The 13,756-nt window shown below is 52.4% G+C and overlaps 1 protein-coding gene across 2 annotated transcripts; it reads right to left on the bottom strand.

Annotated features, from left to right (window-relative positions):
• Nucleotides 1-5,720: 5,720 nt before the first annotated feature.
• Nucleotides 5,721-13,257, bottom strand: Tac4 (tachykinin precursor 4). 2 transcript variants are annotated; one of them, XM_087202534.1, is made up of 5 exons: nucleotides 12,958-13,257; nucleotides 10,053-10,131; nucleotides 8,025-8,054; nucleotides 7,351-7,410; nucleotides 5,721-6,019 (listed from the first exon to the last, which is right to left on the bottom strand). In XM_087202534.1, the coding sequence occupies exons 1-5, from the start codon at nucleotides 13,078-13,080 to the stop codon at nucleotides 5,925-5,927; spliced, it is 387 nt and encodes a 128-aa protein (XP_087058660.1). In that variant the 5' UTR covers nucleotides 13,081-13,257; the 3' UTR covers nucleotides 5,721-5,924. The 2 variants fall into 2 exon arrangements, with proteins under 2 accessions (XP_087058660.1, XP_012933253.1); XM_013077799.3 differs by lacking the exon at nucleotides 5,721-6,019 and adding an exon at nucleotides 6,332-6,683 and having other exon boundaries at nucleotides 12,958-13,251.
• Between the last annotated feature and the right edge of the window lie 499 nt (nucleotides 13,258-13,756).

Below are 13,756 nucleotides of genomic sequence, written 5' to 3'. Positions count from 1 at the left end.
CGGCTCTCTCCTGGGCTCTCTTCTGTGGGTGGCAGTGCTACAGCCGGCCTGCTGCTTCGTCACCACACTGGGGACCTGTTCTCTCTGACAGGAAACCTTTGAGAGATGCGCTGGCGGCTCTGGGACCGTTTTTTCCCTGGGACGTAGCTGTCTGTAGAGGGAGCGCTCCTGAGCTCGTGTGGCTCGGGGGCCGCGGTCCATCTGCCTCCCTCGGTGCCAGCTCACAGGTGTGCACAGCGATGCCTGCTCAGCATGACTCATTCTCTCACTGAGGTCATTTCCCTCTGCTCTTGGGGGAGAGGATCCAGCAGAAAGTTAGGAGAGGTGGGGTACAGTGGGTACTGATGGGAGGCAGCCAGTAGTGAGCTGGATCAACTCTAATCCTTGTCCCTCTCTCAGGTTACATTTCTGAAAGTTGTAAATTTCCTGGGGCGTTTACCTAGTTCAGGGAGGAAGGCTGGGCACGCTCTCCTCTCTGATGGGAAGGAGGAGGTGGGAAATGTGTTTGCTGGGATGGTTTTGCTCCTTGCAGCTGGGAGCACTGAGAACCCATCCCTGTGGGCAGACTAGGATCCTACTGTAGAGGTGGGGGAGGTGGAACATGCCCAAAGATCCAGCTACCAAGGCTGCGTCAGGAGGATTGCAGGTCTGAAGCCAGCCAGGGCAACACAGCAAGACTCAAAAAAAAAAAAAATCCCATGTGCCTCTTACTGAGGGGTGGGGGTTGAGACGGAGAGAAGCTTATGGTTGTAAAAGGACCCTTGTATTCATCTTTTCTTAGACTAATGTGTGCCCAAATCTCCCTATTGTAAATATTTGTAGCAGAGAAATTCTGCTCTTCACATGTTGAAAATACTGAAGTAGGTAATATGGACCGTGAGCCTGGAATCCTGGGAGGTACAGGTGTTGGGGTTTTGTGCCACAGACTGACTGCAAACCTCTAGGCTGGCTGCTACCCTGAACATTAATGAAGACTTCTGACATGGACCCCTACAGGTATGGGAAGGGTATTCACTTCCCTTGGCCGCCTGGAGTGAGGCTCTGTCTCCCTGTGACACTTCACCTAAAAATGTGCGTAAATGAAGCTGCTCAGACTCTTTCCTGAGAAGGGCAAAAATCTGTGCTTATTCAAGGATCTGGTTCCTGAAACCCATCACCCATCTGGAGCTGCCTCTTCCATCTCCAGTGGAAGAGATTGTGATTCCTTAATAATTGATTCCTTGGGCTGGGGATTTAGCTCAGTGGTTTTGCCGCCTGCTGCGCAAGTGCAAGTGCAAGGACCCGAGTTCGATCCCTGGTACCAAAAAAAAAAATTGATTCCTCTCCCTTCTAGATAGTCCTTGTTCAGGCTTCCATTGCAGTGATATGGATGAAGCTGGTGGAAACTCCCAGAAAATAAGTTGGTTTTAGTTGATCTTAGCAGCAGCAAGTTGGGGGCCAGAGGGTGAAACCAAGAAGCAAAAGACGTGCCTCGCTCTGGCCCTGCTTCCGCTTCTGGAGCAGACTGGCCCTGTGCCTGCTCGCTCCCTTCAGTTCTCATAATGCTGTAAGTAGAGATTAGATCCCTTTTTTCCAGATGAGAAGGTTTGAGGCTCACAGAGGTCCCGCTGCTGAGTAAGTAGCAGCAATAGAATGAGAGCCTCACTTCTCGGAGTCCAGATCCCATACTCGGACAACACTGTCATGAGCTCTGGTCCTGGTGCCACCGCTGCTGTCCGGTTTCTCACACAGGAATAGTAAGTCACGGTACTTCTTAGTGACACAGTGTACCCTGCAGAGGGCAGGGTGCTTGGACTCGGCTTCACCTTTATTGGTCCCCACAGCTCTGACAGGTTGCACGGCTGGGGCTGGGGATGACCTGGAGTAGAGCTGTCCACGTCAAGCCAGTTGGTCCAGGTCAAGGTTGGGGCCACGTGGCATTTAAAGCCAGGATACAGAGCTCAAGCACAGCTTGCTCCCTGTTCGCATTCCTTCCGGAACACGGAGCAGAGGAAGACGGCTCTTTGGATGTGTGTTGACTTCTCAAGGGTAGTCCTCAATCTCACTGCCTAGTCCTGGACAAGCAGTTGAGGTCCTGGCATTAAAGCAACAGAGGGTTTTTATGAGGTGGCAGGTGAAACAGCAGCCTTGCTCTTTACCTGCTTTGTTTGCTTCTGACCTTTGGGAATCTGATCAAAACACTGGATTTTTTTTTTAATGCACCTATGCAAATAGCACATTTGCAGTTTAGGAAATTATGCCTTTGAAGTCCATTCCTGGACAGGAGGTTAAGAAGCCCTGGTTTGAAAAGCCCCAGGAATGCTTTCTGCCTGTGGCTCGCCATGAGCTTCCTTCCTCCCAATGGGCCGCACCGGGACACATGGACAAAATGGACAGGTCTGTGTGTCACAAGAATGAACTACAACAACCCCTTCTGCTAAATAATAGTCTGTGATGTGTGCTGGGATTTTAGAAACGACATTTGCTGTTCGTTGGGATCATGGAATTCTAGAATTGGACCTCAGCTGGTTTTTCTCCAGCACTTTTGGCTCCAAACGTGGATGGCTGCCTCTTTCAGACCGTTTCCTGTTGATGGGGGCAGCTTAATTGCTCCCTTCCCTTGTGGTGTCTTCAGCCATGCCAGCAAATGTCACTAAGAAGGAAACAAAGGATCACCCAGTGGTGAAAATGCCCCGATGCTAGCACATCGGTCTGTCTCTTCCCTCTTGGGCAATACCGATAGATACATGCCATGTCACCACCACCTGGGGGCTGGGGGCTTGTTTATTTGTGCCCAAGAGTGAAGAAAATAGCCCATGCTATTGTTCAACTTTGGCTCCATGGCTCCTCCCAAGTGTTCCCTGTGTGATATAAACACCTTTATCCTCAAAAAGTTACGTTCATTCCAAGAAGCCAGTCTTTGTTCCTGTTTCTGAGCACAGCACCCCCATTTATTCCAAAGTGGTCAGAAAAGTCTTCCAGGTATCTCCAAAGCCAACAGTTGCTCCACGCCTACGTGGGTGAGCTGCTTCTTCCAATAACTGGTGTGCTTTTCCTCCTCTCCTAGTGCAGGCAGACTGCTTTGTGACGTATCTTGACTGATGAATGTTATGGAAGTAGCATTCTAGTAACTTCCGCATTTTGCTATTTCCACTGAGCTAATATGTTTCCAAAGCAGAAGCTTGAGGTAAACTGCTGAGCAAGGAGAAAGCCTATAATACCATGGTAGGTAAGCTGAGGCGCTCCAGTTAGCACCAAAACCCCACACTAAGGTTTCCTGGAGGCGGCCATCCCAGAACAAGGCCTTGTGAGCGCCCCCTGCTGATGCCACAGGAAGCTAACGAGACATCCAGCTGAGACCCACCAGCCTGTGAAATTGAGAGGCCAACTGTTCTAAACCACGTTTTGGAATGAGTCCATAGCACTCAAACTAAATGGCTGGGGTTGGGTCTGGCCCTGTTGTCACCGTCAGCCCCTGGCCTGTGACTGGAAGGCGTGCGCCGAGGAGAATGCCCACTTTGAGCTGTCCTTACGCACGTGACACTCAGTTCAGCCCCAGGTTGGCCACTCAGCATTATCAGCTGTCAGTCAGATTCCTCTGAGGCCTCTGGTTGACCTTAGGAGTCTTAGCCACCTCCCTAAGTGGGTCAGGAAGAGTGAAGACTGGGCCCAGCAGTTCCTTGCTCAAGAATGTATGTGGCTCCCTTAGTTCATTGGCTTGGTTCGTGTTTATCCTGGCTTCCAAGCCTTTCCATAAGCTGACTCAACCCACATAGCTTCCACCATCGCTTACACATCGCCTCCGCCTGCAGTTGGATCACCCCATTATCCCTCCTCTGTTTACTGGGAAAGCCTCTATTCCAGCTGTCCCCAAATGTGTTCCATTAAATACCAAAGTATGAGCAAAAGGGCCACTGTGGTCAAATAAATTTGGAAAACACCCCAAGTTAAATACTGGTATGTTTCCTGACTTACATCCTTCTCCAAACCTTCAGTAAGCTAATGAGCATTGGGGTTTTCCAAGAGGGAGAAAGGATGTAACAGTTCCTAAAATGATTTCATCAGGAAGGAGCCTCTTGGGCTGGTATGTGGGGGCTCAGACTTCGGGAAATGGGCACAGCTAAAAAGCAGTTGCTTTGGAGCCATCCTTGTCATAACACCTGTGACTTGGAAATGTTCAGGCTGGGCTTATATGGCATGAAACCATCTTGGCTCAGTGCCTGGCCTTCATTTCCTGTGTAATTTCAGGTGCGTGGCTCACTGTCACCTGCCGAATGCATTACATACATTCAGTTAGTAGATATTATGGGTGCCATTGCAGTGGCCCTGTATATGATACATGCTGATACACCAATGATTGCCAGTCTCCTGGAGAAAACATGCTAAATGTGTATTGTTTCTAATATGAGCAATAAGAGAGAGGGACAAAATATTGTCAAAGCATAGCAGAAGGGAATTAGTTGAGCTTGGGAACTAGGACGCTGAGTCTTAAAAAGGGCCTTTGTTCTGGGTCTGAATATCCTGGGATAAGCAAGAGATCGGGCCTGTGTCCAGACCCCAGTCAGCAAGCGTGTGGCATGTGAGTCGGGACACTGATGGTGAGCGTCACTGCAGGGAGAGACCAGAGAGCACAGGGCCTTGAGCCTAGGACAGCATTCCTAAGCTGGCCAGAGGGCTGAACATGAGCTGGTTTCCCAGCTTCGAAAGGTCACAGTGGAGGAAGAACAGGTGGGTGGCTGGTAAAATGGACAGCAAGGAGGTCTGTGAAGAGGCCACTGCGCCCTAGCAGTGGGTGGAGGTGGCTTCCATTAGCGGTGAGAGTGAGGAGGGCAGAGGTGGATGAGTTTGAGGCAGATTTGGGGAGATCAAGAGCCAGGGGAGGTGTGGGTGAGGAGCAGGAGACTCCTTGGCAGCTGAGTGTATCAGGTGCCATTAGAAGACACAGATCAGATGTCAGTGTTGGGACATACTGAGTTTGAGAGTGGACTGTGTTCACTAAGGAGCTCCTGTTACTTACTAATGTCGTTTTCTTCTCCCCAGTAATGGGGATTGAGCCCAAGGCCTCGTGCACGCAAAGCAAGTGCTCTGCCACTTAGCTGTGTCTCCTGGGATCAAACCCAGGGCATTTGCCCTGAGCTATATCTCCAGCCTTTTTTTATTTTTACTTTGAGGCAGGGTCTCACTGAGTCACTGAGTTTCCCGGCATGGATTTGACCTTGTGATCCTCCTGCTTCAGCTTCCCAGACTCAGCTCCAGCTCTTTTTTTGAGAAAGGGTCTTGCTAAACTGCTGAGGCTGGATTTGAACTCATGATCTGGCTATATCAGACTCCCAAATAGTTGGGATTATTACAGCCATGGGCCACTGTGCTTGGCTTTCCTCTCTGTCTATTTAGTTAGTTTTGACTTTTTGAGACAGGGTGTCACTATGAAGTTCAGGCTGGCCTTGAACTCATGCCAGTCCTGGCCCCTGCCTCCTAAGTGCTGGATTACAGGCATGTGCCACCACGCCTGGCTTTCCTTTCCTTTTAAAATACAGCCTACCCCGACCTCCATCCCTGTCCCTTATCACAAAGAATTGAATGCCTAGACCAAGTGTGGCACAGCTTAAGAAATTTAGCAATGTAGCAATTTAGTGAGACCCTGTCTCCAAAAACAAAATAAGAGAGATGGGGATGCAGCTAGGGGCTTGGGTTCAATCCCCAGTACCAGGAAGTAAAAAAAAAAAATCACATGCCCAGAATAACACATTTCCTATTTGGAGAGAAGGCCATGGAGAAGCTAAGCATTTTGTAGTCTAGTGAATAAAATGCATCTTGTTGACTGCTGAGCCCCACATCCAGCTCAGCCAAAGTCCAGCCCCTCTCATTCCGTAGGCTTCCCCTAGGGTTTCGTTTTGGGCTGTGGCCTTTCCAAGCATCCTGGAGTCCTCTGTGCCCTCCCTGCCTCAGCACAGGGACGAGGGCCTGTGTACCAGAGGCCGATGGGAGGTGGGAGCTGTTCCGTTCCTTGGGAGCTCTTGGCCGAGGACCACAGCCTGTCCTGAAAGCCAAGCAGACAATGCAGGGCCGCCTTGTACGGGAGAACTGGCAGTGACCTGGGACCCAGTTCCCCTCCACAGGAGACACGTGGAGTTGAACCCCTGTGTTCCTCACCCTGCGGGGAACAGCCCACAGGCTGGGCTCTGGAGCTTCCACTCTGAAATAACTCCTGCTTTCTTCCCTGCTCTTCCTGTGTCCCAAGGTTTTTTCCCCACCGGAGAACAGTCCCTGGGCTGTGTAGTCTTTGCAGTTCTGGAAACTCTCCTGGCCTGCCGGCCTCCCGCCCTCTGCCCCGCATCACACAGGAAGCCACTCACTGGTCATTCATTTATTGGGTCCCGACTGTGTGCCGGGTGTGGGGTACAGAGTTCGAGGCTGGCCCCGTGGTGCTGTCATGGAAGTGGGAGGGAGAGCGGGGTCGCTCCGGCCCTTGAGGGCGACAGCACATCTGTACACCACCACTGCCCGATGCCGAGAGTCCTAGAAGAAACTCACTGAGTTCACTGTGGGCCTGGCTTGGAATGCCAGTGTCGAGGATAGGAGGCGCGGGGTAGAGTCGGCATGCTGCCTGGTCCACTGGGACACCCGGAAGAGAAGAGGCGGCACCCTCAGGGAAGCATCCTGTGGGGCCTCTCACTCTGAACCCGGGTCCTCATCCTCTGTGCCTGTAGGAGGCTGGTGGTTAGGGGAGTCTTGGCTGGGCCCTTCACCCCGTTTCCCACTTGTGTTCCTCCTGTCTAGATATCTAGGGCAGTGAGTCTTGGGTTCACCTCTCTTCATTATTCCACTGCAAATGCCATGAACCAGAGATGGAGCCGACCCTAGTTTTCCTCTCTAAAGCGGAGAATTGGCATTCCAAAGTCCCTAAGGTGCTCCTGGGGACCTGGGAGGTGCCATGGACCAGGAAAGTGGACACACAGTCCTGTCACTAGCTCACTTTCCACCTCCGAAAAAGGACGGCTTCTAAGCTCTGCCATGCGTGGAGGGTCCCTCATTTCTATCTGGCATTGGGGAGGCTTCCGGGACACTTCGAATGGATGGGCTCACTTTGAGAAAATCTCAGGGCAGAACAGAGGCCATTCCCATCTTCAGTTCTAGGAGCCAGTGTTGGAATAAGCAGGGGCGCCCTGCTTGGGATACAGGGGTGGGCAGTGTGCCTGGGTGGCTGAGGGGTGGGGGCACAGCTGGGTTCAGTCCTGGGGCGTCAGAGCCCCCTCGCCCCCTAGCTGCCCTCACCACAGGGCCTCCCCTGATGGCTTGTGGGAATCTTTTCTGTCTTTTCTGTCCACTTTCCCATCATGACCTTGCCGCCCGCCAGAGGCTCTGGCCTACCTTCTGTGGAGAGTCCTCCCCTGCTCAGGAGGCCTTGAGCCATTCGTCCCAGCTGACGCCCTGGCAAGAGACAGAGGAGAGGTGGAGGAGAGAAGCAGAGAGAAACGAGGCGGAGCAAGACCCAGCACAAAGCTGGGCTTTGAAAATGCAGTCATTGCCCAACCATCCTGTGCTAGGTCGTTTATCCATTGATCCTCCTGCTGCTGCTCCTTCCATTAAACCTCATGCTTGAGGGGGTTGGGTGTGATCCCAAGAGCACATGGGGTGTCGTAGTTTGGTTGTTTCCCTTGGGCTTTGTTTCCCCCTTTCTGCTCTAGGGTTTCAGGCAGGCCACCACTACTCAGCTTGGCACTTCCCAGATCCCCGCTATGTGCAGGGGACTGAGCCCCAAGCACTCTTATCTTTGGTAGTGGACTCATTTTCCCAACTCCAGGCTTCAGACTCAAGGTCATTTTGAAGCTCTGATGGAACTAGACTCAGCCCTGTCTCCTCCGGCACCCACAAGTGCACCCCAGGCATGTGTAGACCACCCTCCAGGAAACAACCCCAAAGCCCAACAGGCGGGTGGCCAAACTACACTGGCCCCGCCCTTGGCTTGGCCATGCCAGGCTGGCGTCCCCTGGCATGGCCAAGCCACCCCTCCCCAGGGAAAACACAGGGGTGGCAACACCTACCTGCTGGCTCTGACTGGATCCGAGGTACACCTGGGGGAAGGAGGGGGAAGCGAGGGCTGAGCACTTCTGGGGGGCTTGGTGAAGCTCAGGGGTCTTCCCTGAGCTGCAGCCACTCCCTGGTGTCCTCAGGTGGCAGCAGGAGCGTGCTTGGCAGGAGACAGCGTGGAGCACAGGGAGCGAAGACGACATACACCACTGACGCCTGGCCCCGACTGGGCGGGCGTCCTCTGTTACCTGAGGAGCTTTAGTCCCCACTGAAGCTGGTGACGAGGGGACCTTGGGAGTGTGAACGTCTCAGGGCTCAGGAAATCTCTCTCCTCTACTCCCGGCCCTACACTTCTGGGCTGTTGGATTTGGAAGAGATCTCTAAAGTGGCCCAGGCTCAAACTCATTTTGTAGCAGAGGATATGAAGGCCAAAAATGTTTGGTCACACATTGGTTTTCTCTATTTGTATATGCATTTTTTATTACAAGGCAGTCCTTGAGTCCATGCCCACTACTGAAAAAAGTCAAGCAATGTAAAGATTTGGACAATAAAAATTAAAGTCCCTTTTCACTCTCTCCCCTCATCCCTACTTCCTGTCCTAGACAGAACCACTGTTTACAGTTTGCTGTTTATTCTTCTGGAACCTTCCCCCGCATTTGCATATGTGCGCGTGCGCATGTATGTGTAACATGTAATTTTTAAAAAGCAAGTAGGCTCCTATGATGCACATTGTTCTGTAACTTTCCTGCTCATTTAACTAAATATCTTGTTTTTGTTTGTTTTTATTTTTTGAGACAAGGACTCACTATGTAGTACAGTCTGGCCTTGAACTCACTATGTAGCCTGGGCTGGCCTCCAACTCATGAGGATCTTCCTACCTCAGCCTCCCAAGTGGTGGGATGACAGACATGCACCACCAGGCCCAGCAGCCATATATCTTGGAGCCCTTCTGTATCTTTCCACAGATCTGCCCCCTCCCAGTACTAAGAATGGAACCAGGGCCTCCTGTGTGCTAGGCAAGCACTCTGCTATTGAGCTACATCCTAGCCCTTTTTAAAAACTGCATTTAGAGACAGGGTCTTGCTAAGTGGCCTAGGATGGCATCAAACTCGTGATCCTCCAGCATCAGCCTCCTGAGTAGCTAGGATTTACAGCTGTGGACCGCTGCGCAAGGCCTGACTCATCTTTTTTAATGTCCACAAAGGTTACAGATGAGCCTAATATATTTTGATCTTTGCCCTGCAATGTTCTTCCCGTTATTTCCAAATCTTCCTATTATACTTTCATGATGAATAGTTTCGCACAAACATCTCAGAGCTCATGTAGCAATATCACATCCCCCGATAGATTCCCTGTTGTCAGACAGTTGGTCAAAGTCACGTGTGTTTCTGACTTTGAGGGATATGAACAGTGAATAAAAGTGCCAGTTTCTTCCACACCCTCACCAACATTGAGCATGACCACTTAAAAAAGTGGAATACTAAGCTGAACCTGATGGTGCACACCTGCAATCCCAGCACTCAGGAGGATCAAAAGTTTGAGACCAGCCTGGGCAACTTAAAAAGACCCTGTCTCAAAATAATAAATAAATAAAAAGGACTGGGATGTAGCTCAGTGTGAAGACCCTAGGTTCAAAGTCTAGTACTAAAAAAAAAAAAAAGAAAAAAGAATATCAATGATAAGCTATGAGAAAATAGCTCTCTGTCCAGACTGTTGCTGTCTAGGTGCTGGTCTCCAAATCACTGCCACTCCTCAAAATCATCCAGATATGGAGGCCAGGGCACCCACTGTGGGGCAAAGTGGTGGCCTCTACCCGTAGGATGCCCGTAGTCTTTGTCCACTGGGGACAGCCCCTGCTTACACCCGTCACATGTCATCATTATGGACATGCCCCAGTGTCCTGGCGTCCACCCCTGCCCATCTCCAGAGCGTGCCCCCACAGGACTGGAGCACTGAGCAGGGCTTCAGCCCTGGGCCCCTGCTGGGCAGTGCCACCCACTCAGAGCCACCCCTTGTGGGCCCCATCCACCTTTGTCACTCACCTCCCACTCGCTTCCCCATCAGCCCAAAGAACCGCCTGGCCTCCTGCAGCTGGAGCTGAATGCTCGGGACAGGGACCTCCTGGAGAAGAGAGTTAGTGGAGGAGTATGGGAGAGGTTGGCATGGAGACAGGTGGGAGGCAGGAGCCTTAACTCAGCTGCCACTCAGTCATCAGATGCATGCTCTGTGCCAGCGCTGGCCTCTGCTGAATATTTTCTCTCTTTTATTTTGGCTTTTTGAGACAGGGTCTCGCTATGTAGTCCAGGATGGCCTTGAACTCACTAAATAACCCAGGATGGCCTCCAACTCACAGGCCTCCTGCCTCAGCCTCCCTGAGTGCTGGGATTACAGGTGTGTACCACAACACCCAGTCTTCTGTGTTACACCACATTGTGCATTATAATTAACAGCTAACAACCCACCTACTATGTTCCTGGCACACACAGTACCCAGTACTCTTACTGTCACCACTTGACAGAGGGAAACAGAGGTACAGAGAGATTCCACAGCGTGTCTGAAGTTCTCCAGCCAGGAAGTGAGGGACGGAGCCAGAACTGGAACCCAGGCCACCTGATGCAAAGGCTGGGCTGTCAGATCCTACAATCAGAACCCCACTCAGTTTCCACAGCCACCATCAGAGTAGAGAGGGGACTTCTCCCGCCTGCCCCCCATAGATGGAAACCAAGCCGGAAGGTGACTCAATGACTTATCCAGACACACAAGAAGTGACTGAACCACGGTTCACAAGTGTGACTTCCAGCACAGGTTCACTCACTGGGATGGACGAGGAGGGGGCTGCCTGTGACACAGGGGGAGCCCCTAGGAGGCCAGGGGGACCTGCTTCTACTCCCAGAGCCCCTCTACCTGGGCTCTGCTCTGTTCCCAGGCACTGCCCCTCTTATCACGCAGTTAACCGTCCCCAGATCCTGCGTTTCTGCGGTGGACCACGGCCATTTTAATCCTTACCCTAAATGGACAAATGTCCTGACCAAGGCTACGGACTGAAGTTTTCACTCAGTGACCTGTGACCTCACCTTGAATCCCCCCCGGAAGAGGGGCTCCTTGGTCCTGCCCGGAGTTGGGGAGCTGGGGCTGGGCTCTGTCCTCCATCCCAGGGACCAACAGGCACCCAGCTGGGGGTAATGAAACCCAAATGCTTTTCACAGTGCATCTTGTCCTAACTTTCAGGATCCGGAGGGACTGTTTTCCAAGCCTTGGACTAATTCAGTCACTTCTAATCTGTCTCCTCCCTCGACGTCAGTGGCTGAGGCAGCTGTCTCAGGCTGGAGTCGCCCAGCCTGGCCAGAAACCCGAGAAGACTCTTTGGAGATTTAGACCCATTTCTGAAAAGCTCAAGAGAACCACTTTGCTTTGGTAAAAGGCAGCTTCAAACATGAGTTGGAAAGAATGGCCTAATACGAATTAAACAGGGCTGACCCTTCTCCCTCTCGACAGCTATTGCTGGGGACAGAGGGGCACTAGAAAACACTCCACATCTGTGTTGACCTGAACCCCCAGCTCCAGAGAGGGCTGCAGTGGAGCCCTGGAAGCTAGGAGCTGACCAGATCACCCTGGAGGTGTGTCCCCCATCATCAGCCACTTCATCCCAGGAACCCGGATGTTTGATGTTGACAGCATAAAGCCACCAAGCCTAAAACGTAGCCTGAGGATGGTCTGCCCCCTTCCATTTTGCAGGTGGCAAAACTGAGGTCCAAAGAGCAGCAGGAGTCAGTAGAGAAGCGAGACTTGAACCCTGGTTTCCAAGGCCTGCTGTCTTCTCCCCTCTGCCCACACTTTCCCTGTCAAACCAGAAAGGAGCCTACCATGCACAGCCATCCATGCTGTGGCGCTTCCTGTGGCTCCAGAGACCTCACTGAGGCCCAGGACCCCAGGCCAAGGACAGCTGCAGTGTCCTCACCGTCCCAGGAGATGGGAGGAGCTGGCCTGGCCATGCCCTTCTGCAAGCCTTCCCCGAGGTAGGTCCCTCCCTCTCCTTTTCTGATGGGAGCTCCAGGCTCAGGGTCTTTGGCTCTCCCCATCATCATCTCAGATTTGGGGATGGGATTGGGGTTGGTGCAGATGCTGAGTCTCCAACTTTTAGCATCCAGGAAGTTTAGAAAACTGTAAAACCAGGACTTGTCAGGAAATGGAAGAGTTTCTATGGACATACGAGACAAAAGTGCTAATCCTCTTGAAAGGAAATTGGACTGGCCGGGGATTTAGCTCAGTGGTACCACTGCCTGCCTCGAAAGCAAAAGGTCCTGAGTTCGATCCCTGGCTGGACAGTCGTGCACGCACTATACACAGATCAGCATCACACCTTGGACAGGATATGTAGCTGTCCTTTTGGAGCTATGCAATCTTGAGCAAACTAACTGATCTCTCTGTGCCTCAGTTTCCTTATCTGCAAAACTTTCCCATGACGTTGATAGAAGGTTAAATGAGTTAATGCTTAGAAAGGATTTAGGAAAGCATCAGAACATAGTATATGGAGTTTTGTGTTTTTTTTGACAGAGTCTTGCTACATAGTTGAGGCTGGCCTTGAACTCACTGTGATCTTTCTGCCTCAGCCTCCCCAGTGCTGGGATGACAGGCGTCTGCCAACAGCCCCCGAAAGACGGTACACAGTTCCCACACTAGGAGCTGAACCTAGGCTACCAGTAATGTGTTAAATAAGTGCATCTTCGACACACATGCACACACACACACAAACGCACATACACACACAGTTGCTCCCATGTGTGTAAGCCATGAACTCCTTCTGTGGTCAGCCAGGCCAGGGGTCTTGGCCTTGAACCTGCCCACAGAGGGTCAGCCCACCTGCCTTGCAGTGCACCAAACGGGGTGGGTTTTCCAACCTCACTGCCTGCCCTTGAGAGCATGGTCAGAGCCTCCCCGCAAAGGTACCTCCAGGGCCACGGTCACCCAGGGCCGCTCTTCAGTGCTGAGTGCCAGTTTCTCTCCGCCGTGGCCTGCCGAGGCGCACATGGACAGGCCCGCCAGGAGAAGCAGGGCCAGGCAAGGCAGCATGGTGGGTGCTGCTGAATCGGGGACCCTCCGGGAGCCCTCTTGGCCTAAGGATGCCGCTGGCTGAAGGCTCTGTCACCTCTTAGCTGCTGGAGTGTATGTGGGGGGCGCTCCCTTGTTCTCTGGTCTTTCCAGCTTTCTCTTCTTCCTTCTCTAGCTTATCTGACCTGGGGTTTCCTGTAACGCCCCGTCCCTGTCTGGAAAGGCCAATGACAGCAGGAGCAGCTCGGGCGGAGGAACCAGCCCCCCTGCCATCTCCAACATTTGATCTGGGGCTTAGCCCTCTGACGCAACCCCCGCCTGGCCTTTGGCTGAGCTCCCTGGCTGCCTCCCTCTGCAGAGGCACAAAGGGCAGTGTGTGGGGCTGCAACCCCAGGTGCCTCCACCTCCTCAGGTCCGAGGCCTCTCCCCAAAACTCAGTCTGCCTCCAATCGTTTGCCTCCCCTTCCGGCCGCTGAGCCCCTCTTCCTCAGCGTTTCTCTCTTCAGTAGGTCCCCCCAAAGAAGTGAGCCTCCAGTCTGGGCAGGGTGGTGCATGCCTGTAACCCCAGCACTGTGGGAGGCTGAGGCAGGAGGATCCCAAGTTCCAACCTAACCTGGGCAATTTGGCGAGAGTTTGTCCATCAGGGCTCGGTGGCCAGACACCTGAATTCCTATTCTGGTCTCATCACTGAACAGCT

The sequence above is a fragment of the Heterocephalus glaber genome, unplaced genomic scaffold, assembly GCF_053883595.1.
Source record: "Heterocephalus glaber isolate CG9 unplaced genomic scaffold, H.glaber_assembly_v1.0 deba00001773, whole genome shotgun sequence".
NCBI lineage: Eukaryota > Metazoa > Chordata > Mammalia > Rodentia > Bathyergidae > Heterocephalus > Heterocephalus glaber.
The sequence above is the reverse complement of the archived record's forward strand: the minus strand, read 5'-3'. Positions and strand labels throughout refer to the sequence as shown.